Raw genomic sequence first — 26,146 nt, 5'->3', positions numbered from 1 at the left:
ATGTAATTAAACACTCCGGCAGTGCCAGTGGGCAGCAGCTGTTTTGAAAATAACATGACGGAAACGTGTTGGGACATTTTGGTGGCAGTAAGCCCATGCATACTTGCAACTGAGAGCGCCCCGTCTCCCCTTTGATGCCCCACTCTGTGCCCTCGTTTCAAATGTCCTTAAGGTTGGCTGCGTTAATGAGAGCTGCTGGTTAATTTGCTTAACTTTGAAAAGCTGTAGTTCACAGAGCATGTATATAACTCAGGACCAATGAGCAGTGCCATTCAAAAGACTCTCATGTGTTACACGTGTCCCTGGAGCTGTTAGTCTGTGTTCAGCGGTGTAATTAAAACCACTCTTGGCAATGGGCAAGCAAGACGGGCTCTTCTCCATGCTCTGAAGTGTTTAAATTTAATGGCAAATTTCATAAACAGTCCAATGGGTGCTGGCACAGTTTGTTCGTGAAGGGTAATCCTGACAGCGTGTGCCGTTTTATAGTCTATGTATAGGGTGTCTTAAAAATTTATGTTAACTTTTTGTGGAGCTCATGGACGTGTTCCAGTTGTGCTCTCAGTGCCCCCAGCTCGGGCTTTCATAGGAATTTTGAACTTAAGAATACGGGAAATGTAGATGGGAAATGTGGGGGAACATTATTTTGTGTTCATACCATTTTCAGAATTTTTGTGGTATATTGAAGATTATCATATTTTTTTTTCTGACACCTCAAAGTCACATCATGATAGTGAGAAATTCTACTTTCTGTGGCTTGGCTGCAGAGAGTGAAAATGAAGTGTATCACGTGGATGTGATTTGTTGCATAAATGGAGGATTGATGGCTGTTGCTGTTGGAATTTTTTTTTCTCCCTGCGGTGGCTTTTGCGTTCACTAATTTCATTCAGTTGTACTCTTAGAAAAACTTCAGGTGTCTTTTTAGTTTTGTCTCAGGTGACTTTCTGGTGAAGGGTGTTACAGAAAAAATATTTTTTCTGTATATGGGAGGGCAAGAAAAAGTGGTATGTTTAGAGAAGCTTGGGTGACTCCAAATTTCTGTCCTTTTACTTTGTTGTCATTTCTCATCCTTGTCACTACTAGAACCCTGATGCTTTTGGAAATATCTTGGTCCTACAAGTTAGTAATGAGCCAGACCCATCTAGCCTGATAGATCTTCGCTTAGCATCAGCAAGACAAATGACCTGAAACATGGGAAGTTCCATCTGAATATGAGGAGGAACTTCATTACTTTGAGGGTGACAGAGCACTGGAACAGGCTGCCCAGGGAGGTTGTGGAGTCTCCTTCTCTGGAGATATTCAAACCTGCCTGGACGTGACCCTGTGCAACACGCTTTAGGTGAACCTGCTTTGGCAGGGGGTTGGACTAGATGATCTCCAGAGGTCCCTTCCAACCCTTAACCATTCTGTGATTCTGTGACCTGCTTAAATATGCACAGGTTTGTGTTTTCCTCGATCAGGATTGACGTGCTTTGCCCTTAGTGTTGTACTTACTTGTTTTCAGTTTCTTTACAAAGAAGGCCTTGCTGTCAAGTGGTCAGAGCAGGAGCTAGCAGTCTGGCCCAGGCTGTACCCATGACTCAAATTGCACTGAGTCAACATACATCTTGGCCAATCCAGGCTGCAAACTGAATTATTAAGAATGACTTCAGTAAAATTTTGCGTTTGGGTTTAGCTTACATGAAGAAGTGTTTTTAAAGCTGTTTGAACAGGGGAGTTTTAACTGGAGAGGGTTGGTTTGTTGTTTTTTTTAGTCCATGTTTGTGTTCTGCTCCACCATGTATTTATTTTAAAATATAGTAGTGCATCAACACATTCTCAATCTGAAATGTAGATCTCGGACTGAGATGTTTTAAATGTTTGAAGTGAATCCAGTTTTAAAGTACCACAGTTATCTAAGAAGTACATCAAAGTTTCCTTCAGTGTTCATTTCTCATTATTATCTGTTCTGGAGCGCTGATTGTTTTTCAGTATAATTAGTGTGTGTGTTACCATAAGTTCTCTTTCTGATCTTGCATCAGATGTTCTCTCATGTTTACAGAGAAGAATCTCATCCAGTATCTATGAAGCTAAGTTTTACGATGTCAAAAACAAACTTTTGCCCTGATTCCACAATTTTAGGTATTGGATCTGTGTACTATCAAGTCACTCAAAAGTATGGGTTTGATTTTCCTTGAGTATGAGCACGTGTGGTGTGCATTTCTGTTGAATTTCTCAAAGCACCCACATGAGTTAACGGTAGCTCTATTCCTCTCTGCCAGCTTTAGGCTGACTGTGGCAGGACAGTTGAGACTAGATCTAAAATAAAGCCTGCGGATGCCAAATTGCCCCACCAAAAATTTCTTGAAACTTGAACCAGTAAAGTGAGCGTATTTATGCTTCAGCATTTTGTGTTACGTGACTGTGGAGTTCTGGATCTGGTACTAGCAGCCTTAAATCTTACGTTGTTAAGCCAGACTTGTTTTTGCTTATCTTCCTGGAAAAGGATGCGCTCCCATGACTTGGGATGAGAACCAGACAAGTGCAAAGTACTCCATCTGGGCAAGAATAATTAGCTGGTTAAATAGCAGTTCCTCAGAAAAGGGTCTAGGAGACATAAACTATGCATAAATCCACAATATCTTATGTTGTAGGGAACATGTAGTAATTCTTCTCAGGGCTGGAAAAGCCTGACCTGGAGTACTTTATCCAGTTTTGAGCATCTTTTTGCAAGAAAAGTGTGTATCGTACAACCTAGCAACAAAAAAAGAAAAGAAATCCAAGAAAATGTCTTAGAAGATAGCAGTGGAAGAGAGGCATTTGGCCAACAGCGTTTGCAAACTTCCTTTGGGTTTCTAGGTAGAATTGTTGTTTGTGGGGAAATATTCCTTGTCCTGTTCTGAGGTGGCCTATATTAATGCTGAAATTTATTTTAACTCGGAGGGAAAAGTCCATCTTGCAGGAGGCGAAAGGAAATAGTGGGAAACCCTCTATGCACGCATGGCCTCCGTGCCAGCTGCTTTCAGGAACTCCTAGGTCATCATGTCCAAATCTTCGCTATTTCAGGCAACCACATCACAGAATCCCATTCATAAATTTCTCAAGTACCATTATAAAAATAGTTTGATTTTTAAATTTATTTATTTATTTTCTTTTTTGCCTCTATTGCTCTGATGTGAACCTCATGCCTCTGATCTGGAGCCTCATGTCTAATGATCGTCTTTGAGTGTTTTAAAAGTTAAGGTAGTCACACATGCACTTTATTTGTTCTTCATTGCCCTTAGGCTTCTTGACCACCCAACGTGGAGTGGGGAAGAGGGTAATGAAGGGATAGTTTTCTAGTTCTTTTATTGTCTTCTAGAAAGACAAGCTTCTCCCTCCATCAATCACTGCCACCACCCCCTCAGTTATTTTGCATCTGTTTAAATTTGAGTTCATGTTTCTGAAATAGGAGGTGATGAGTACTGCAGGCAATATCCCAGAGAAATGCTGCTGTTGCTCTTTCATCTTTACTGGAAGTACCTTGCTTGATATACCCTAAATTGTCATTTGCCTTTTTCTGAGCTATGTCTCACAGAGGGGTAGTTGTACTGTGATCAACTGACACATAAGGAAGGAGTCTTGAAGTATCCTGCAATGCTAGACAGAGCTACCATGTGATACCTCTGGAGAAGATTAGGAACAGCCTGTGTTTGAGCAGAAACCACATTCCAGTGTACTGAAAGCCGTGATGGGCTTGTAAAGGAATTACAGTCATAGGAAAAATATTTTTGTGGGTGTTCCTTGAAATCGAGAAGTCCTGTTGCTTTTGGGCACAGGGTGGGCAGAGAGTGGGCGTGCAGTTTGATCATAAGGTGTTAGCTGCAAGTCGGTATGACTCCGTTTTCTGCTATTCTGCTCTGAGACCACCTCTGCTGCCAGTAGTGACTAGAAGTTCTCAACAGAAAGTGTCTCCCAAGAACAAGGTGCAGGTGGCTGTGGAGCCTGAGGAGTGTTGTGTTAGCTGTTTTTTACACCATCATGAGGGGGCTCGGGCAATCCAGCAACTTGAAGTTGTCACCTATAGTAAAAAACAATTTATGCATGATTTACAAGGAAGAAGAGGTTTACAAGGTTGTTCCTTAACTGACATGGGAGAGAGGAGCTGATGTGCCAGGTGAGGTTTTCTAGAGATTGAGCAAGAAAAATCTCAGCTGTTTTTTTGAAGGTGAGAGCCATGAGGCAGTAGTAGAAAGATTCAGAAGATTCCCAGCTAATCACCCTCACCTCTTTCAGTAGAGGGAATCACACCCTCTCATTGTGGGCAGCAAGTCCAGTTTTGGGGAGGAGGTGTTTCTTACAGGAGTTTAGGCAAGAGATCAGATTTAGAAAACTGAAGAAATGTTTGGTCAGGTGTGGCTTACCACCTTGTGTGTGGCTATATTTCACGCACTCTGAAAAGTTCGAGAAATTTATTGTCACCAGGACTTGAGCAGAAACAGCCTTGTCTTTGGTACCTACAAGGTAAGGAGAAGGCAGAACTGTCAGTAAATGGTAAAACCAATAAGTATCCTTCCCCAAACCAGAAGAAAGAGACTCCAGCTCAAGGACAGAATGGACCTCATGCCAGTGGTGGGGGATATTGATGCATTTTAGGATTTCAGAAGCTTGGCATCTCAGCTTAAGCTGCCAGCCATTGTAGCCATGAGGACTGCGACCCATGAGGGTGCAACCAGTGTACCTCGTCTGGTTCCTGATGATGAAGCAACAAGGCTCCATTCAGAAGGGCAGAGTTTCAAAAGGTCATTGCTTGGTGGAAATTTCTATCTGCTGAACTGAATCAATATTTTGCAATTCGTGAATCTTACAGCTGTGTGGTACGCCCCAATGATGTTGGGGCATTAATGAAAGATAAATGGCTGTCTGCACAAGATCGCTTTTTCCCCTCCTTTTCCTAAGGCACAGCAGCAGCCCAACCAGTCACTTTGGTTGTGCTGCTACTAAGCATTTCCCATTTAAACAGTACTCCAGATTGTTTATTGAAGTGGGTAAGCGATACGCCATCCAAACCTCTAGGAATCACACCATAAATTTCCCAAATAAATAGACATAAGGAGAGAAGCCAAACAGGATACAAGTGCTAAAAAGCCTAAAGATTAGCAAGATGTGTCCTTCTCTGTCAAACCAGCAAGTAATTATTTTACTATGAAAAATAGCATTTCAGATACAGATTTTTTTACAGTTGGCTGGTTTTTGTGCTTGGCTTCTTAAATTTTGTTTAAAAGGTCACGGGCTGAGTCCCTTCTAAGAGCCTGAGGGCTGATTAGCAAGCAGAAAGATTAGCAGAGAAAGCACTTGATATTTTCTTGTCCAGGGAGATCCCGATAGGGCGCTGAGGGAATTGTTCTGTAGGCTGGAGTAGGTGTGATGAGGCATTTTTTGTCTGCTGGAACATCATGTTCAGGGGTGACAGCATTGGTCTGTAGATATTTTCTCCTGTGAGAACTGGCACTACAAAAGCTTTGGGCTGGGTCAAGTCATATCTACGTTTATACTTGCTCCAATTTTGTGTACCATTAGAGCATCCAGCCTTCCACAAAGTACAGTTTTGTGATGTACTGTTGCAGGACACTAATCAAGAAGACTTTCCGTGTTCTCTGAAATTTCCTTGAAGCACCTTATTGGACTGCTTTGTCTGGAGCTGTGCTGTGGTGGCATTCACTGTCCTTCCTGCCTTAGGTCACAAGGGCTTCAGAGGCAAGAACCAGCCCAGAGGTAGGGAAGGAATAAGGAATATAAGCTGTTGGTCTGAGCTACAAATACTTCCTGAAGGAATATAGTTAGAGACAAAGTTATCAGGAAAGAAGTCTTAGTTTCATATAAACAAAAATTATATTCATGTTAAAATTAGGTAAAGAAAATAAACAGATTCAGAAACATTATGTGTGTTGTAACACTGAAATATTTCTTCATGTAAGTACATGGAGTTATTGATAGAGGTGCAGTCACTGTCCACTCTTTGGGGGCACTAACATCCTTTTATGCATGTATGGTGGTGTACAAAATGCCTATACTTCACCCTGCTCTCTTTACCGCTGCTGGGGGAGCTGCTTGGATGGCAGCTGTTCCTCAGGGAGAAGGTCTGACATAGCTTTCCCTAACCAAGTCCCACATCAGCTTGCACACCCACCCACCCACCCCCCTGGTATATGGTCTCTTACAGGCTATAAATCCAAGGTAATCGATTGCACACACGTTTTATCCCAAGCATATCTGCCGCTGCTCCTCTATGGCTCCCATATTGGCAAGAAACAAATTTATATCGCTTGGAAGGTCGTCCTGTTTTTCTCGAGGTTTTTATTATGCGAAGGAGGCGAACAGGGCCATGTGCGTGCATTCGTCCGGGGTCTGGCTGCGGGTGATGCCCTGGTGCTGTTGGGCCAGGTGAGGTGCCTGCCCCTCTGTACATCTTTACCAAGCAGCCAGTGGAAGGGTGCCTTCATCTTGAGTTGGGCTGGAGAGTGACAGTGTGAAAATAAAAATTTACACCCCTAGGAATTTTTTCAACCACTGCAACTGGTTCAAATAGTTTAAAAATCATATGTATCTCAGATTAATGCATTGTGCAACAGCTGATCCAGCATTATGACACCTGTTCCACCATAACCACTGTTGCTCTATCACATCACTTCACAGAATATCTCCGATACATAAAAAATAGCAACAGCTATGGGTTCCAGACATCCAAAAGGTTAGTGAAGCAGATGGTTCAAGGATGTTATTTGCAAGCTAACCCATTAGATTTGAAATCAGTCAGAATTGCGCCACCTTCACTTATATTTACCTAGTTGCCCTCTATTCCTTTAAATACCAGTATTGACATAATTTCTGTGGTCAGGGAGGAGAACTGTTCTTTCTCTCAATCAGCAATAAATTTAGTGCAGCTTTAAAAGCAATCACGTCAAGGTAATTTCTGAAGAGCTTGAATATTAAAAAAAAAAAAAAGAGTATTCATGAGAGTAGAAACCTAGCTGGCAAAAATGCATCATGTGTTTTGTAAACTGGTTGAACTTACCAATGAACACAGAGTATGTGTTATTAAAAAAGCTATAAAGTTTGCAAATAGCAGTTTGCAATATATTTTGAAAATGTTTATGGAATAACAGATATAGACAGTATCAAAAGAAATTACTTTTCTAAATATTTTGGTAAAAGGAGAACTTTTTTTCATGCAGAGTATTGTTTTTCTAAATGTTTCAATGCTTGAAGATAAGCAATATATTAAAGTTTAATTCCATTTTATTCCATTGTTTAGGTATTTTTTTCACTGAACTGATAAACATTTACCAGATAAATGAACAGAACATTTTCGTTTTTCAACAAAAAATGAAGACAGCAAGTGAAATGTTATTCTGCTAACCGAAACAGAAAAACACAATAAAACCTTGTCTTAAGCTTATAAACTTAATCACACTTTAGAGGAAAATAAATTCTTCTCCTAAATTCTAAGATGAAACCTTGGCCCTCTATCAATAACAAGGTTACAACATCTTCAATGTCTTTCTCAGGAAGTATGAAAACAAATAATGTTTTCTCTTGTTCTCTCTATCTGCATTGATGTCAAATGCTTGCTCTTGGCAGGAGTTGCTGTTTCCTTTCTTACCCAGAGTGTCTTCAGGCATCACCGAACACGTGGGTGTGATGTCTTTTGCTCTGCTTCATGGTTGTAGTTTGCTAAAGTCTCAGAGCTGTAGGAATAATTTAAAAAAAAAAAAAACCTAAAACATTTTTTGGTGGAGTCTGACATTTTACAGTACAGGAGTGACTGATACCATTCGCTTGCTGGACTGTAATGGAAGAGCTACAGTATGGGAATTAACAGAATATTTGGCTACAAAAGAGACCTTCTCTTTGAAACAATATAATTTCTCATTTTTGTTTTGGTGGGTCGTATGTTTATGGTGCTCAGAGTCCTCAAGGGAGTGGGATTTATGCATAGTACTAAAGAGAGAGTATTGAGAGTATGTTATAGGAAGACTAACACCCACCTGGTGATGCTTGTAGTCTCTGGGGACGATTTCTCAACAAATAATGAGCAAGACTGAAAAGGCTCTCCCTTTTGTTATCTACCTCATACTTTTTAAGATAAAATACTGGACTATAGTTGCCCAGTTATTAGAAAAATTGTCTGTCTTTCGGAGGACATGTCTTTGATTTTGCTAAGACATCCTTGTTTATACACAGGTTGAACACAATGATCTTTCAAAATATGTCTCAGGTTCTCATGATATGAACTCATTGGGGTGAGTTTTTTTGGGGGGGCGGGAGGGGGGTGTTAAGTGCCTACATGCTGGCTGTGGACACAACTGCCTTCATGCAGAAATCTGCCTCTTTAAGGGCCACATCTTTGTTATGGATTCTGAGCTCCTTTTGAAAAAGTACTGCTGAAGAACAAACAAGAGCAAGTTAGGAATGAAACCTGGAAATCAGGATAGAGATTTTGGCCCAGTTGCCTTTGACCACCTGCAGCACCCACAGAGCCCTCTGCACTCTGCTTCCTTCCATTTTACAGCTACAGCAATTTCATGGCAATTTCTTCTCCTTTGGTCTTCGATAGTAAATGTGGATTGACCAGGGTGTCTTTGGATAACCCGGGCTTTTTAGTAAGTCTGTCCACTGTTACAAAACCTATAGGGCAGCAGTTTACACTTAGACTGGGTCTTGACTGCTCCTTTGATTTGAAGATCTACTATATAGTAAAGATTGTCAAAAGTTAAGGAAGAGACTTGGTGAGCCTGGGCTCGGCGCTGCTGTCATTATCAGCTTCCCTGCCAAGGGCCAAACTGCAAAGAATGTCTGTCTCTGCTCAAACATTTCAAGTGTGCCTTTCATCTGGGGGTCTCGAAATGCTTTACCAAGGCACTGGCCCAATCCTTCCTCTTGCTGGCTCTGAAGGGAAGCTGGCTTTGCTGACAGGTTAGTTTTCTGCTCCAAGAATTTTGCCACCCAAGATGGGACCACCAGGAATCCTAAGGAGGAGTATCTTGTTTTCCTATACCATGTCTTTCTGCATCCTCTGGCACAGGGCAAGCTCACTGGCTGGCATGTGGCACCTTTCTGGGAGCATCTGCCTCTTTGTGGCAGGCAGATCTCAGCTCTTTCTTAAAAACGAGGAGATTGCCTGGTTGCATGGTCACTTCTTAGATCTGCTGCCTCTCTTATGCCTCAACTTAGTTCATTAAGACTGGGGAAAGCAGGGAATGACGTTCTCATGGATAGACAAGAGTTGATAGAGGTTTTCCCCTTCATCGATTTGCATTCACTTGCTCAGGGAGAGAGAGATTGTTTCAATTGTGAAATTTAGCAGTTTCTTGTAATATAGCAGTGTTGTTCCGCATCCAAGTTAAAACTGCAGAGGTGTGAAGAAAACTTCCTAGAACCAAGCTTTTGCTCAGTGCAGGGTTTTGGTTTTATTTCCTTACATAGCACAGAGCTAGAGGCTGCACTGGGACCTTGGGTGAATATCACCCACCACCATCTATTAAATCAGCTCCACCTGCTTTGGCACACCCAAAGAACATATATAAGGTGGAGCTGTGCCATACAAAACCTGACCCCACCCAGAGTGCCTGGCTGCTTCAGTGCGAGTGTAGAAGAGCTGAACATGGTGACTGTAGTCAAAAACATCTTTATCAGGTTAGCAAAACCTTCTAAGATGTCCATGCCTAAGTTCGTGCAGCCTGAATGGCCTCCTGGCTTTGATGCATGGAAATTTAAACAGGAGTGCAAATGTTTCAAGATTAGGACTTGGATCAAGAGCAGCTTTGCTAGATAGTATATGCTATGGCCTCAGCCCCAGGTGCAGTCTATGGTTGATACTTTAACTGTAAAACTGATAATTTTTCGATCCTCATTTTCATGTGGTTGGTATAAAGAGATATTTGTAATAGCCTGGTAAAGGAAAATATGCTTAATGTTTTAAACGTATTTAGATATCTTTAAAAGCTGCCGTGAGAGTTTAGGTATACATTGTCCCAATACATACCAATTCTCTCCCCATAGTTTCTTTTTTAGTATTTTTTTTTTCATCTTACTGCTCGCATTGGTAAAAACTGCCTTCCCTCAGAACATACAAAAATAATGACATCATAACCCTTCAAAACATAACTAACAGGATTCAGAGAGCATGGATTCAGTGGATCTTCCATATCTAGTCCATCCTCTTGTTCTCACGATACGTATAACTCAGGATATAACATTGCAGAATGCATTAGCCTGGAGAAGAGGAGGCTCAGAGGTGACCTTATTGCAGTCTACAACTACCTGAAGGGAGGTTGTAGTGAAGTGGGAGTCGGCCTCTTCTCCCAGGCAACTAGCGATAGGACAAGAGGACACAGCCTCAAGCTTGGCCAGGGGAGGTTCAGGTTGGACATTAGGAAGCATTTCTTCTCAGCAAGGGTCATTAGCCATTGGAAGGGGCTGCCCAGGGAGGTGGTGGAGTCACCATCTCTGGAGGGGTTTAAGAAAAGACTGGACATGGCACTTAGTGCCCTGGTATAGTTGACATGGTGGTGTCAGGGCAACAGTTGACTCGATGATCCCAGAGGGCTCTTCCAACCTGATTGATTCTGTGATTCAAGAAAGTCATCCGTATGCGTTTTGGAAGTCAGCAGTAACTCACTAAGAAAGAGGATTATGGCGTTTAGTCCTGATGCATTTCAGTGAATCACGCCAGTGCTTCTGCTCTCATTCAAACTAATATAAAATGCAAAAAAAAAAAAGTTGCAAGAATTATTCTCTATGTGTTGCACAGTAACTAGGAGCAGAATTTAGCTCATTTTGTCTATTTTGCTATGAAGTACTACCAAATTCCAGAAGTACAGAAATAATTTGTAAGCCTGTAGTTACAGTTTGCAAAGAACAATCTGCAGTGGACTTGAGCATGGCTTTAACGCTGCTTTGTGTGGAACAGCAACAGATGCAAATCTGAAATATTTTTCCAGTGTCTGGCAGAAGAAGAGTGCTTAATTTAAGTATTTTAGAAATATGTCTGAAAACAGACTTATTTAACAGACCATTAAACAGTTGTTGGTAGTTGAGGGGGGGAAAAAAGTGCCATTTGTCTTAGGGGGGATGAGGGAGGCTTTGGGTGTTTTTATAAAATGTGGGATTTTCCAAGGTCTAAATAAATGCGCAGTGTGAGTCTTGTTATGGTAGAATTTATATTTGCTGGTCCTTTATGTGCTGTTGAAAATGCTCTTTCAATCAACATGTTTATCTTATTATCACTATGATTTTTAGGTGATTTTGCTCTTCGTTTTTACATTTCACATGTCACAAGGCTTGTGTCAGATTAGATGTGTTCAAGCCTAGGGCTACACACTGCAAACAGGGTAAATTAATCTTTTAAAACAAAAATAGAAGGGCAGGAATAGAAATGATGTCATAGTTGTGTGTCCTTCTAACCTTCTTTTAACATGTTGCTGATAATAATAGATCAATAACTTTAAAGCTGTAGACAGCCTTCCAGGAAAGCTGCAGCCCCACTCTGGAGACCCACCATCGATAAGTCGGTGCTGAGAAATACAGCTAAACAAGCTGATGTTTCAAATAATCCTGCCAGGAGCTGAATTTTCTCCACCCGTGTGACAGCAGTTGGTTTTCAGACTCCCAAATACTGGAGAAAAAGTCTCTGAATGGGCTCTGCTGTTCAGTATAACACAAAGTGCTAACAAAGTTGTCAGCGTCAGCTGCATTAAAATTGTCCTGCTTTAAAAGTATTTCTGTTCTGTAAAGGAAACTGTCCTTGGAATTCAAGTTTTATTTCACTTTTTGATCTTTTCCTAATGGATTGGATCATAACCTCCTGTTTGCTTCATTAGGGTAATACCCTGTACACATCTGGGCTACAGCCAAGTTTTAAAATAAATGCAAAAGCAAAGGAGATGGGCGAGCTCCAGCGTGTCCTACTTAGCGCGGTGCTACAGGAGATCAAAGGGGCAGGGAGTCACCTCTCTGCAGGCGGGTGGACAGGAGGTGTCAACATCCCTGACAGCGTTCATCTTGCCCTGGGGGCAGGTGGGTTGCCTTTTATAGCAGCCCTTTGCCTGCCAGGCCAGTCAATGGTGTTAGTGCAACCTCCTCCATCTACAGAAGCAGTGCTGCTAGAGGTAACATCTGGCTGTTTGCAACTGGAGAGGCGAGGGAAAATTTAAATCAGATGGTCACAGATGCGGATCTAATCAGTGCTTAACTTCTGGACTTTGAACAGAACAAAAGTTCAGGCCATGTACGAGTGCTCCTTGGAGAGCGCTGCGGTTCCCGGCTGGGCTGTTGGTCTCAGGCCAGAGCCTCGTAAACAGGTGTCAGCGTCCCAAAAAAGAACCCCCCTCTTTGCCAGCGGTGGGTATCCTCGCTGGCGGGCCCGCGGCAGAGCTTCGCGGGCCAGGAGGAATGACCCATAGGTCAGGAATGAGACGCGCTGGTGGGGTGGCATACTGAGGCTTCCTTGACATTTGCCTCGCCTTATTTTTCCCGAGGATGAAGCGGGGATTTCGGGCTCCAAATCTGACAGCCTTTTAATATATCAGGAGGGGAAAAAACCCCCCAAAAAAACCCAAACAAACAAACAAACAAACAAAAAACCCAAACCAAAACAAAACAAAAAGAACCAAAAAAGAGGAGGAAGTGATAGGTGAGTCACTTGGGAGAATTATTTTTTCTTTTTTCTTCTTAGCCCAAGGATTAACCTGTAGCTTTGAATTTGGAAGATACAGGAAGTAAAGAAATGGGTAAGAGTGTGCTGAAGGAGGATTCTGCTGCTAGGGGGCAATATATAGTAAGCAAAAATACACTAAGGCATTTTCTCTCAGTATCTATCAAAGTTTTTTTTAAGAAAGAACCCAAATCCAAAAAATATCCACTATATTGCATACACTAGCATTTCTTCTGCAGAAAGAGCATAGTATAAACAAAATATACAACCTCTATTTATGTGTGTGTGTGTATTTTTTTACATATATATGTATGTGTGTACATGACTTCCTTAATATGCTTCCTCCCTATCGCAGTAGGGTCATTACCAGTTCTGGGACCTGCACTTTTACTTGTTAATTGATATGAAACAAACGTCTTCAGTTTAAGAAATCTAAACCCCATACACTAGTATTTCAGAAGCTTTTGTGAAGAACTGGTGTTATGGCTCCTTTAAAATTATTCACTCAGGGAACTTATCCTGCATGATCCTTAATTTTTCGTTCTGAATTCTATCACAATTTATATAAGGCAAAAAGATAAGAATGTGGACATTTAGAAGTCTTAAATCACATGATCTTGTAACTCTCCTGGTTCTTCCTTGTTGAGAACAACTGGGACAGCTAACTTAGATCGGTCTTTACAACTTTTTTGTTCTAGCCACTTTCTTAAACATACTCCCTAAAAAGAAAACAAGGGGAGATAAGAGAAACCAGCTTCAGCGAAGTTATTGCTTTCAGGTTGAGCAGTGACATAGTTCGTTTGTTTATATATACTCATGCTGACATGATGATGCTCATTTTAGAACTAGCACAGGATGTTTCTGTAAGAAATGCATTGTGTGAATGCAATTTTCCATTTATTTTAATGAAGAAATTGGTTTTTTGCCTGAGACTATTCAGTGGTTATACGTGATTACGACTATAATATTAATAAGCTAGTTGATTGAATCTAAGGCTAGTAAGGGAGAAAATACACCCCTTTCTAGAGCAGATTTTCAGTTCTGGTTCACCTGGTCGCCACAGTCCAATGAAGAAGCATTGTCTAAATGAGTGAAGGTTACAGCATAATGTGCCATATTTCTGTGGTGGAACATTTATTGTTAGTTCGTGTTAATTTTTAGAGGAAGAGTTTGAGGACTTTTACAGCAGCAACTGAAGTTTGAACAAAGAAGCAGATGTTTGCAAATGTGAGGGGTTTTTTTATTAATTTAATCGTGTTTCCCATATTGTTCAGAGTGAGACACTCACGGGAGATTCAGGGGGAGAAGTAACTGGAACAAAGACACAAGGCATGCACAGACCTTCCTTTCTGTTGTAACGCACTTTTCTGATCTTTTCATTTACCAGTTTCTGTCCTCATCTCTGTGATTCATAGAAGTTTATCTACTTCAGATGAATACAGTGCTTGCTTATTTTGTACTGGAAATGGCACAGAGCTCATTGTACCTGACGCATCTTACAGAGAAATCATTTCAGAATGGCTAAGTTATCTCTAACTTTACTGCAGTTCCCAAGGTCATTGTAGCATCTCCGTGCTCTGAATGGCAGCTGGTGGCTCAGTGTAATCCACCACATCCCAGGATCTCTAGGAGAACTCCCACAGAGGGCAGAAAGGTAGCTTGAGAGCTGCTGCAAGCATCTGTTTCTATATCTTCTTTTTCTTGCTCTCCCATGTTACCTCACTCCTAACAAAAAAGGGGCAGCTGTTAAGGTATGCGTATGGTCCCATACCCTATGGAGCTGTTCCTAAACACAAGTGCTGCCTCAAAGCGGGTTCTTTTATACCGGCTATGAAAAATACAGGGTTATTAACAGCAAATACGGGAACTACCCAGCAGCACCTGTGCTAAGGAAGGTAGAAGTTCTATACACACCTGATGTTCACCAAATACTTTCTCAAACCTGGTTCACGAATGGGATTGAAATTGGTATCAAACACTTTTCAGCGTTCTGCACTCTGACAGAATGTGGATGTTTTGAGACAGGGAAGGAAGACTTTAAAGTATATCATTATATATTGTATACTTGGCTGGGTGTTCTGCGACTCGTAGCAAATACTGGGAAATGACAAAGCAATACATAATAAAGTGTAAAAGAAGCATTGGGTGAGTCTGAGTCTACGTTTCAGCAATATTAGGAACTTCTGCTCTCTCGAAATCTAAGAGTTTCTCAACAACATCAGCTGTGGATACAGAGGAGAAAGGGCTGATTGGTTATATGGCTGTGTTGAAATACGTTGAGCACTTCTCCAAGTCTTTGTTGTAGTGTTTTCTGGTTAGTAAATAGAAGAGAGCAGGTTAGTCAATGTTTGAAGACAGCAAAGCTAGCAATTTTCACAATACTCTCCTCCTTCAGCTCCCAACAAAGAGATTAAGATGTGACTCTAGCTGAATTAGGACATTAATATGCTTTGTGCTCTTCATATTACATCTACTATCTTGCCATAAATAATTCTGAACATGAATTTATTTTGAGATTAAATTATTGTCCTTCTTTAATATGATTAACACAAAATAGAGATTCATGTTTTTACATCTTGAAAATACTCTATTCCATATAAAAAGATGTTTTGTGTTCTGCAACAGAATACTTCTGACAAATAAGCGTAAGTGAACTAGTTATAATCCCTGTGCGCTGGTAATTACCAAAGTGGTTTGGATGGCTTTATTTAGTATTAAATCCTGACATAATCTTTAAGTACAGAAATCAAACTTGTTGTAATTAAGATTGTATCAGTCAAGTTCTCACGTTTCACACCTTTTCCAGTAGTCATAATAAATCAAAATTGTATGATTCATTGCCTACATTAAGTATTTGTTCTTTCCGATATTGCCAGGCTACTGATGTGTAAACAGAAATGTAAATATATGCTTGGGCTTACACAATAGCACTGAATCATTTGAGCAGGTCTCCTTGCTCTGTACTGTGAACTTAACAAACGCTGCTCAGCAGTGCAGCTCCAGAGCACAGGGAGCTTGTTTGGACTCAATGAAGCTTGAGATTTCCTGCTCTAAACATATCCTATCCTAATTGTAATTTCTAAACTAGCACTTTTGAGTTCACAGGTCTGTTATGAGATATACAAAATATTCAGATTCATAGTCAGTAAAAGGCACTTCTCTTCTAATATCCTCTGTAATCTGCTGAAGTTACTAGGTTTTATTTAGTACGTATGTGAAAGGAAGAAAAAGGAGACAGGACTTCTACAGCACTTAAGCTATTGTTTCTAGAAAGTTGTTTCAGGCATTTTTCCAAATAAAAACACAGGTTGTTACGCTTCTGAAGTTTCAAAAGTTGTTGTATTATTATATGAGTATTTTACAGCTATAGAAGAAAAGCTTGAGTACATTGGATTCTGCAGCTGATCGCTTTTGTATTAACTCCCCTGTGTTCGGGGAGTGTGTGTGTCTGTGCCTGTGTATGTTGGGGAAAAAAAGAGCATACATGTGTAGGGAATTGTGGCAAACATGCTAGTTGCTCCCATGAGACAGCTGATTTTTTTGGCTGCATTTCTATATTACCCCATAAAAAGCTTCTTTATCTATTAAAAATTCATATTCAAGTGATTTACTGAGTTTGAGGATGCTGCCCCGAGATCGGAAGCATGGCATCTTTTCTGAGATAACTATTTGAGAATTTAAAAAAAAAGCCAAGAACAGCAGCACAGATCTGCAGAGATGTGGGCGTCACATGCTGTGCGCATGAAATATATAAGGATAATTGCTGCCCAGATTTTATGCAAAGGTGATGGTGTTAATGAGCACTGCAGTTCCTAGGAAAGCAGGCAGCTTGTAGGGAGCTGCTTGGGGCAGCAAATTTCCCAGATCCAGGAGTTGAACTGAAGATCCACAAACTTACGGTATTTGCGAGTTCCAGAGAAGCATGACTACTAATTCCAGAGAAGCATGACTTTCATACCAATTATATTTCTCTTCCTCAGATAAGCTCAAGAAATGTGCCAAGGCTTTGGCCACACCTTCCTCCTCTGCTGCTGCATGTTGTTGTCTATGCTAACTCCTGCATGTAGCCATGAAGAACCTGGATTGCAGGTTCATGCAGTGCCCTCCCAATATTAAAGTTGGGTCAGGTTGCCTGGGGCCATGTGTGGTTGAGCTCTGACCATCTTGAGGAGATGGAGATTTGTATCTTCACTGGGCCCTTTCCCCATCATGTGATCACCATTATTGTTAAAGAATTAACATTTTTTTTTTAATGTCTGGTCATAATTTCCTTGTTGCAACTTGTGTCTGTAGTCTCCCATCCTTTTGCTGTGCACCTATGAGAAGAATCTGGCTCTGCCATGTCCATACCTACTTAGTAGGTAGTTGAAGGTAGGAACGGGACACCGTTTGCCTTCTCTTCTTTGGGCTGCATAAGCGTGGGTCTCAGCCTGTCCTTGTGCATTCGAGTCCCCTGACCATCTTGATGGTCCTCCACTAGACTTGCTCAAGTTCGTCAATGGCCGCCTTGTGCTGGGGAGCCAAAACTGGGCACAGCACTCTAGCTGTGGTCTGGAAAGTGCCAAATGAGAAAATCGCTTCTCTAGCCCTGCTGTCTTTGCTTTCTTACTAATGGAGTCCAGTATGCAGCTATCCTTCACCTCTCAAGATGATCACTCACTTCGAACCTGTCCACCAGGACCCTCAGGTCCTTTTCTGCAGAGCTACTTTCTATTTGATCCATGCCCAGTTTGTGCTTGTGCTTGAGACTAATCTTTCCAAGTGCAGGACTTCATATTTGACTTTGTAGAGTTTCATGAGTTTGCTCTCAGCCCATTTTTCCAGCCTGTCGAGACCCCTTGAAGTGGCAGCCTTACCCTCCAGCTTATCAACCATGCTCCTCAGTTTCACGTCATCTGCAAACTTGTTGGGGAATTAGATTTACCTTGTCTCTTCCTTCCACATCATCCCTGAAGTTCAACCAAATCCAGATGGGTAGTTTGGTGAAGAGGAGTAGCATGCTCTTAGGCTAAGACATAGCTAATTAAAATGCAGTATCTATCCTCACCTCATCATTTGCTTAGTGACAGCTCTAGGTAGGAGGGAAGTATTTTTCCTAATGATCTAATTCTATACAATTTCTGCTGCTATCTGTTCCAGAGACAGTGTTGAACTAGTTGCAGCAACAGACTGTTGTAATATAGCTGCTATTAGAGCGTGCTCCTCTGCACGTTTTTGTTGTTTGGGGTTTTTTTTGAGAGAGTTAATTTAGTATCCATTCAAGGCTAGATTCTAAAACTCTTGCTTTATCTTCACTCTTTAGACAAGCAAATCCTACTTCTGTGTGGTTTAAAAAAGGAGCATAATGCTGCAGTATTTTACTTCAATGTCGAATCAAATCTTGGAAAACTTTGCCTTCTATTGCTTGCATAAATGCACATATGCAGACACTAGTTTGTGTGTTATCAGTTATCTGGTTGCTCAGTTTGTAGTGGAATTTTTACATTAAATCTTTTAGCCCATCTCTATACTTAAGTGGAAACAGTAGAGATATCTGTCAGGTTGAGAGGGAGAAAACCTCAGATTTTCAAGACAAATAAGAACAGTAAATCAGATGCAGTACATAAGTACTTGAGGGGAAACCCACTACTTAGTTATTCAGCATGAACAAGTGCTTGTTGAAGGAGAAAATGCATGCTGAAAAGGGGAAAACACCATGCCACCTATCATCACCAGCTAATTCTCAGATTATTTTTATTTTTTTCCCCCATTTTTTCCTTCTCTTGCCAAAAACAATAATCATTCTACGTGATCATACAGTAAACACCCTGAGACAGCAGTGCAGAAAAAAAGTTAACTGAGCACTCCTCTTTTTCCAGAGAAGTCCTAGGTAGGGCTGAAGAAGGCTGTGGGAAAGCTGAGAAAGGGAGGCACAGAGGGAGGGTGGGAGCCCTGCACAAGGGCTCATTGGCAGAAGGCGGCAGGAACAGGATACGTTTTGGCTTGGGTGGCTCTGGGAGGAGCACGTGTTGGGATTAAAGTGTGTTGATGAAATTGTTCCTTTTCTTTTCAGACGCAGACAGTGAGTTTCATGGGGTGGATTTTCTGCCAGAAGATCTCAACGAGGCTCCGGAGGAGACAGGAATGAAAGTGAACAAGAAATACTCCTGTCTACCTGCTGAGGAGAAGGGGATCCACATTATCAACATCCGAGCTATTGAGGATATAGGATATGACCAGCATGAGAGTACAGTGAGTAAAGGACTTGCCAGATGTGTCATAACTGGCATACTGTGCTTTACCCCTTAGCTTATTTCTCATTCTTTCCATTCCCAGGATGCTCTGAAATCCTCTCCCTCCCTTTCTCAGAGGTGCTGAGGGGGATTGCCACCAGCCACAGTACATACTAATTTAGTGGGCTTTGTTCTTTGGTGTGAAGAAGGGAAGGAAGGGATCCTTGTTTAACCTGTAGCATAAAAAGCGCTTGGCTGTTCTCAGAGTAATCAATCTGGCAATAAGGCTGTGGCAACCTTCAAATCTCTTTGCCCATATAGAGTAGAACAGAAAAAAATGTCTAAAATTTCATGAGAAAGCTCTTGTTAACATAGGTAACGTTAAACTAACATTCTGTAGCACACAATAGAGGTTAGATTTCCAGTGTCATTAATTGTGCCTTGGTGAAATTCTTTGACAGTGATTTTAAAGAAAGTTAGTAATATGAATACACAACAGGATTAGGAGTTGGTTATGTCTTAAACACATAAAAAGGAGTCTATTCAGGTGAAGGAGCTGAGGTGGAGTGGGCTATATGACAGATCTCGCTGGAGAATGATGTACCAGAAAGAGCAATACTTGATTCATTTTGCTTGTGCTTAATTAGGATGGAGCGTGGAGGAATAGTTCTGTCAGTGTAAACACCCCTCCTGCTGTGGTAAAACTGAAATGTCTTTTCTGTGTCTCATTTGCAACTGAAGGGACATGAGCCTTACATGGTCTAAGTCAAGGCATCTCACTCTATTTCAGCGTAGCAGCACTGTGAGAAAGGATGTGGCCTAGGAGTGCCGTTCAGCATTAATACCACATCTTTAAAATAATCTTTCTTTAAAACAGGACCAACAGGCTTCTTTTGAGTCTTTTGGCTGTATCCCTTGTGTGGTGGGATATAGCTATTCTCATATATTACTAAATTTATTGAGGCTTTAGTAGCCACAGTGCAGCACCTTCTCCTAAATTATCAGTGAGCCAGCTTTTCAACAGGAAAGTTAAATGGGAAGAAGCTCTCATTCAGTTTCTGCAGTGTGACCTGTCCCCTTCGTGGTGGCAGTGGCTCAAAGAAACAGAGAAACTAGGGATTTTCAGTGCCACTTTTCTCCACCCAAGGCATGCTCCAGGAGAAGAGGAGCTGTGGCCAGGAGGTACTGATCTCTCCTGAGCTCCCCAAGCAGTTAGAAACATCTGGCACACTCACTGCTGTCGTCTTCAAGAGCAGTCTTCAGTCTTACTTGTTTCCTTTATTTATTAGTCTCCAGAAGAGACCAACTAATTGCTGTCCCTCATAAAGTCAGTCCAGCGAGGGTAGGAAGTGGTTGGGGTCTGAGTCTTTTGCCTGTTTTATCTCCCTGTGCTTACCTGAACATCTATCAGTTCAGCCCAGTTTTTCAGAAATTGGTGTTTAATTAGTTAATAAGATCAACACATCTTTAAAAATTAAATACAATTAGTTATCTTAAAAGAAATCCCAGTGTTCCTGTATCTTGTTTACAACAGCTGTTTACTTTGAGGAGGCGTTATATCCTGAAAATCCAGTTGGTTACTATTTCTTAACATTTTGTTCCTGTAGACATTTGCATAACTGAGTTACCTGCCACAAGCTGTCAGCTTGCTTTTAAATAACATGTTCTGCATTCACAGGTGTATGCCATTAAGCATGAAGCAATCAGAAAGTAATAGTTAATAGTCTTCTATATTGTAGTTACGCTTAAGAACTAAATAGGAATATCTAGATAGGGCACAAACATGAGCAGCCTGTGCTCTGAAGAATGTGTTATTGTCATGGCTAAATAAGACAGACATGGAGCAGAAGGAGTAGGACAAAGAGGGAACTCCATGGTGGCAGCAGATGCTATATTATTTTATTATATGTTTAAATATTTGGAGTCAAAGGTTTAGGTTAAATGGAAAAGAGAGACGGCATCCTGAAAGGAGAGGGAAACAGATAGCCAAGGCAGGCGTGGAGCAAAGCTGCGAAGGACTGAGGAGGTGGGGACCTGCAGCCAGGCTGGCCCTGGGCAGACATGGACAGGTCAGGCGTTGGAAAGCACTGACTGTGCAGGCACCCCCACCTCGGCAGACAGCTGCTCTGCGTACTGCCTGGCATCGCGGGCTTCTCGCTGCCTACCAGTCCTCCTTGCTGTGTGTTATGGCTATGCGCTCATCTGATTACTCTTGTCTAATTACTCCCTCGGTGCGCTTCCTCCTCCCTCCAAACCCAGGAAGATGGGCTTTGCTGCTTGAATTTGTTGTCTGAATGAAAATCTCCCTGAGGCAAAAAGGGAAGAACAGACTGTCCCTTAAAGGCATTGATTTATAGTTGTGGTAGCTGGGACCTGCCCTCCCCAAAGCAGTGTTCAGAGAAGCGTGCAAATTTGTGTAACACTGGGTGGGTTCCAGTGAAGTTTTGGCTGCGTTGGCTGGGATATACTGTACAGTAAGCTCAGAGGTTGCTCTTTTCATGTGGGATTTAAAAATTGGACTTAGAAACAACTCTTTGCAAATAACTTACATTCATGGGTTTGTGTATGAAACAAGCAGGAGGTGTACACATCCCAGTGGGTTTTGACTGATATGATTTGCAACTCATGGCCAATTGCTATCATGTGGAGCACAAACCCTCTTCCCTATGTGGAGGCTTAACGTTCGTCTGTAAAATTAAATGCCAGAAAATGTCCCTGGTCCCTGAAAAACCACTCTTTTTATGAGTATTTTTTGTAAAAACAAATGCAAGTTAGTAGTGAATTTTCATTTTTTTTTAAATGGTCTGTGCGTCTTCAAGGACTGAATTGTGAATTATGCATGAGAAGTGCTATGGAAGTAGAAATGAATAATTGTTATACTTTTGTATGTTCCTACAGTTACCCTGTGCAGTTTTTCATATAAATGCTTGGAAATGGAATTGTGTTTTAAGACTTACACTTCTTGCATCTTGCAACACTTACACAGTGTTGATTCAAGATGGGAGTAAAGCCTTTGCCACCATTAGATTGCAAAGTGACACAGGTTTTATAAGTGGGGGAAAAAAGTGATGAACTCAGTAAGCAGTGAGCCCCCTTCCCTGGCTACGGTCCATCTGCATTTTTGGCCGTGCTTCATGACCAGCTGACTCCCTTCAGTCTGTATCTAAGATGATCTCTTTCTCAGATGGTACAAACTTGCAATGATAGATAAGAGGAGTGAGAAATGTTTGCACGTGGTATTAATCTATTTGTCAGAATTGAAACGCAGATGTCTTGGGTGGAAAAGGACAGATGATCTTAGTGGTGATTAACCCCCAAAGGAGAAAACCAAATCCACCAAGTAGCTGGCTTACGAGCTAGTGTGCTGGTAATTAGATTAAATCCCAGTCATTTTAGCTATTTATTTCTGGCCAATAAAATCCCAGCTGGCTATCAGTAAAATTGCAGGTGTTAACTTGCAAAATTGTTTTGAGTAAGTAGCATGGGTGGGCTCCTGCCCTATGCATGCTGTTTGGAGATAGGTCATTGTGTGCTCCAGGCAAGAAGGAGTCCTTGATACAAGGATATAGTCTATCTTGGTGTCTGTGTTGGTGTGTGTACTCATTATTCTTCTCCTCTCTCCTTCTCTCCACACTCCCATTCCCTCCTTCCAGTTATTAAATTCCCTGTCCAAAAATCCAGATGCTGACTGCAAATATGGACTCTACTTCAGAGATGGCAAGAGAAAAGTAGACTACATCCTAGTTTATCATTACAAGAAGTCCTCGGCAGGGAGGACACTCACCAGGAGAGTTCATCATAATGATTCAAGTGCTCGAAGCACCAAGCAGGACCAGCCGCTTCCCGGGAAGGGGGTGCAGCTGGAAATGGGGGAAAGCGAACCTCATGTGGATTACCACGAAGACGACAAGAGGTTTCGCAGGGAGGAGTATGAGGGGAACCTCGTGGAGGCTGGTCTGGAACTGGAACGCGATGAGGATGTAAGGAACCATTTCAAACGGTTAAAGATAAGGATAACTGGTGGTCAAATCCTGGGAGGTGCTGAGCTGTTCCTGTGAGCCTGGCTCTGATCAAGGTTACACAGGCTCAGCTCTTCCAGAATTTGATTTCAGTTCTGGCAGCGCCATCCTCACCCACTGATTTAATTCACTTCACATGAATGGGCTGCGGTGTTGTTAAATGCCCCAATGAGGTGAAGTTTCTCACTTTTGTTGGCCAGGAATCGTGGCACATCCACTATTGCAACACAGCTTGTTGATGCGTTGCTGTATCTAGAAGTGAGGCTTAAATTGCTCTGAGTGCTAATCCCAGTTTGGTGGGTTTACAGTATGCTGTGGTTTGGATCCACTGGTAATTCCAGTTCTGATGAAAAATACCTGATACAGACAGTGCCATTTTTATAGCTCAGTATAGACTTCAAGAGAATTAAATTTGTTCAGGAGGTTCTGGTACATGCTCTAGCTCGAGCGCGTGGGTCTGTGTTACAGTTTGCTCTTTCCATTCTTAGATATGAACAGTACAGCTTGTAACGCCTTTCACCTGTACCCTGAAAACAGCGTATTCTATTAAAAGACCATTAGACTATATAAAAAATGATGTGTGTGAAGTACTGCCAGTGTGTGATTAGTAGAGATAGGCACAGCCGTATTAATTTCAAAGACAGCTATTACAATTAACTGATCCAACCAATATGCCTGAAACTCCTGTGAGAGAGGGTAAACATTTACGCTGGTTTTATTTACAGGGTCTAAAAATTGAGATTAAACATCTAGACCTGTGATCACAGTGGTAAAAAAAAAATAAATCTGCCACCTATTATTCACAAATTACAGGCATGTACATAATGATATATATATGTAAAAATAAAATAGGTATTTTGCATGGTGTAATGCAAAAAAACCTTTCACTTCTCTGTCCCCCAGGTGAAAATAAGACTTGCTTTCTGTCAAACTTGCAAGTTGTTGTAGTGAACTGGAAGCCTGCCTGTGCCAAGTTATAGACATTTAAATCCTTTGCAAGATGTGAGGTCCCCACAGCAGAAGGGCTCAGGGTTCAAGCCAGGACACTGTAAAAGAGAGAGAACGCTGTCCTTTCAGTACAAGATACCAAACGAGATGAGGAATGTATAGAGATGAAAGCAAGCCACAGGGATTTACAGCAGCTTCCATGTCCAGCACATCAGTGTGAGGGGGGAAAACTGCAATCACTTGGGCTTGAGAAGCATGCCATGAAGTTGCGTTGGAGGCCTTACTAATTGCAAAAGGAGCAAAGGTTTCTTAAACAGATGATGTTTACTAAGTCACTTAAACTCCCTTCGATGAAGTAAATTCAAAGGTGGTTTGGAAGCCATGCCATATGGGTAGGATGGCAGTTCTTCATGCCCTCTGTGTAACCCATTTCTAGAAAGCCAGTGCAGAATATAGCTGCGTGAAAGCTAGTTATTGTAGTAACTGCTGGAGTCGATACAGCAGCACGATTAGAAAGATTCAGTAAAGTTTCTCTCTGTTCTGTTTGCAGAATGCCTGCTGGTTTGGTATCAGTTGTCCCATGGCTTTGAAATGATTATTCCCGTGGGACTAAATACTGGTGTACGTGGGAGTGCCAGAGGCAACCCCCCATGTCCAGCCATCTAGAACAGAGCTCAGAGAACTAGTGGGATGCAAGCATACTGCTAATATTACTAACATCTATCTTTTTTTTTTCCCCCCTTTTGTTTTGTTGAATTCTTCCTAGCAGTTTTTCTAATTAAAATGTGTTTTAATGTAGATATTCACATCTGTATCTGAGCCTGCTTCTTTCTTACTGCAGTTCTGGTCCTCTGAGATACTAAACAACTCTTAGGAGGCAGCAGGGACTCTCTCAGCTCCATTAATTACAACGCACTCACAAAATCATACCATTTGGCTGGGTGCCTGTGCTTCAAATTTAAGTGGCTTAGTCTGTATTTGTGCCCGTAGTCATTAGCTTTTATTTCCCAAAGAATTTTTATCTGTTTAACCTTGTGGTAATTGTTCTGGAAGACAATAGCATTTTTGAGTCACGTTTTACAGCAGCTCAGCACAGAGAGGTGTTCAGTGATTGTCCTGTTGTTAGAAACTAGTGGTCTCAAAAGAGATTTAGCGTGTTGGTGGGAATAGACTGTAACAGACTGTTCCTTAAATATGTATGAAACAAAAGGAGAAAAAATACTTAATTTCCTCTCATCAGTAACCTTTTGTCTTGCTTTTTTTAAAGACTAAAATCCATGGGGTTGGATTTGTAAAAATACATGCACCGTGGAATGTATTGTGTCGAGAGGCAGAATTTCTTAAGCTCAAGATGCCCACAAAAAAGGTGAGTCCTGGTTTTCTTTTTTACCTCTGGAAGGCACAGTTTAAACATATGCTCATCTCTGAGCACCTTACAAATGTAGACTTTTCTTCCCACAAGCATTTTTTAAATCAAGAATTCCCAGCTGCTACATCTATCTGTATGCAATGCGAGTGATTTCGTACAATGCCTCATCCTCTCAGCGTGTTTTAAAAGCAGAGGTTGCAATTGATGGAATTTATGTGTGCATTTTGGAGGTTTTTTCTCACCCAAAACGCTAGGCTGCTAAAAATGAACGTTAAGAGTAACAACTCGTGTGCAGTAGCCTCACTGGGTTTAGTTACTCTTCATATACATCATTAGTCATATTTGCAGGCGTTGGGACTACTCTACCCCAAAATAAATTACCTTTCAGAATATTTGAAACATCATTAAAGAAATGACAGTATATTTTCATCGATTCTAAATCATCTGTGATAGATAGCTACCTGTTCAGTGAACACAGCTTGGAAATGGATTAATATTTAAACACGTACTAAGTGCATGTCCCAGACTGCAGAAGGAAGTCTATAATGGAGCAAGAGACAGTCTCAAAGCCCAGCGTCATTTATTACAACACTAAAACCACGCTTTTGGTTTGGATTTCTTATTAATCCCCGTTATTGCCTCACCACCGATTTTAATCAGAAGCACAATTAGATGGAAAAAAGTCTGTTGTGATCTTGTGGTTAAAGCTGCTTTGCCACAAAAGAAAAGTTAGGGTGGGCATTTGAGGGGGGTGGGTATTGTGTGAAAGAGGCCACCTAAGCCCGCAGGCATTGCCCAGGAGAAGCGATGCCTGAGAACACTCTCAGACCCCTTAAGCCTTATTTCCAGCCGAGCATCTTCCTGTGGTGGGAGCCCTGTCCTGGGTCTGCACATAGTTTTTGTGGCTCCGAGAGGGAAGACTATAATC

The 26,146-nt window shown here is 41.5% G+C and overlaps 1 protein-coding gene across 2 annotated transcripts in view; it reads left to right on the top strand.

Annotated features, from left to right (window-relative positions):
• Nucleotides 1-26,146, top strand: part of ANO1 (anoctamin 1) — an 84,169-nt gene that overhangs the window by 17,007 nt on the left and 41,016 nt on the right. For both annotated transcript variants that reach the window (XM_068398637.1, XM_068398636.1), the window contains exons 2-4: nucleotides 18,723-18,901; nucleotides 22,536-22,862; nucleotides 25,117-25,215. In XM_068398637.1, the coding sequence (XP_068254738.1) occupies nucleotides 18,723-18,901; nucleotides 22,536-22,862; nucleotides 25,117-25,215 (605 nt within the window). The remainder of the gene's footprint in view (nucleotides 1-18,722; nucleotides 18,902-22,535; nucleotides 22,863-25,116; nucleotides 25,216-26,146) is intronic.

Source organism: Nyctibius grandis, chromosome 4 (genome assembly GCF_013368605.1).
Source record: "Nyctibius grandis isolate bNycGra1 chromosome 4, bNycGra1.pri, whole genome shotgun sequence".
NCBI lineage: Eukaryota > Metazoa > Chordata > Aves > Nyctibiiformes > Nyctibiidae > Nyctibius > Nyctibius grandis.
This window is presented reverse-complemented; position numbering and strand designations above follow the sequence as displayed.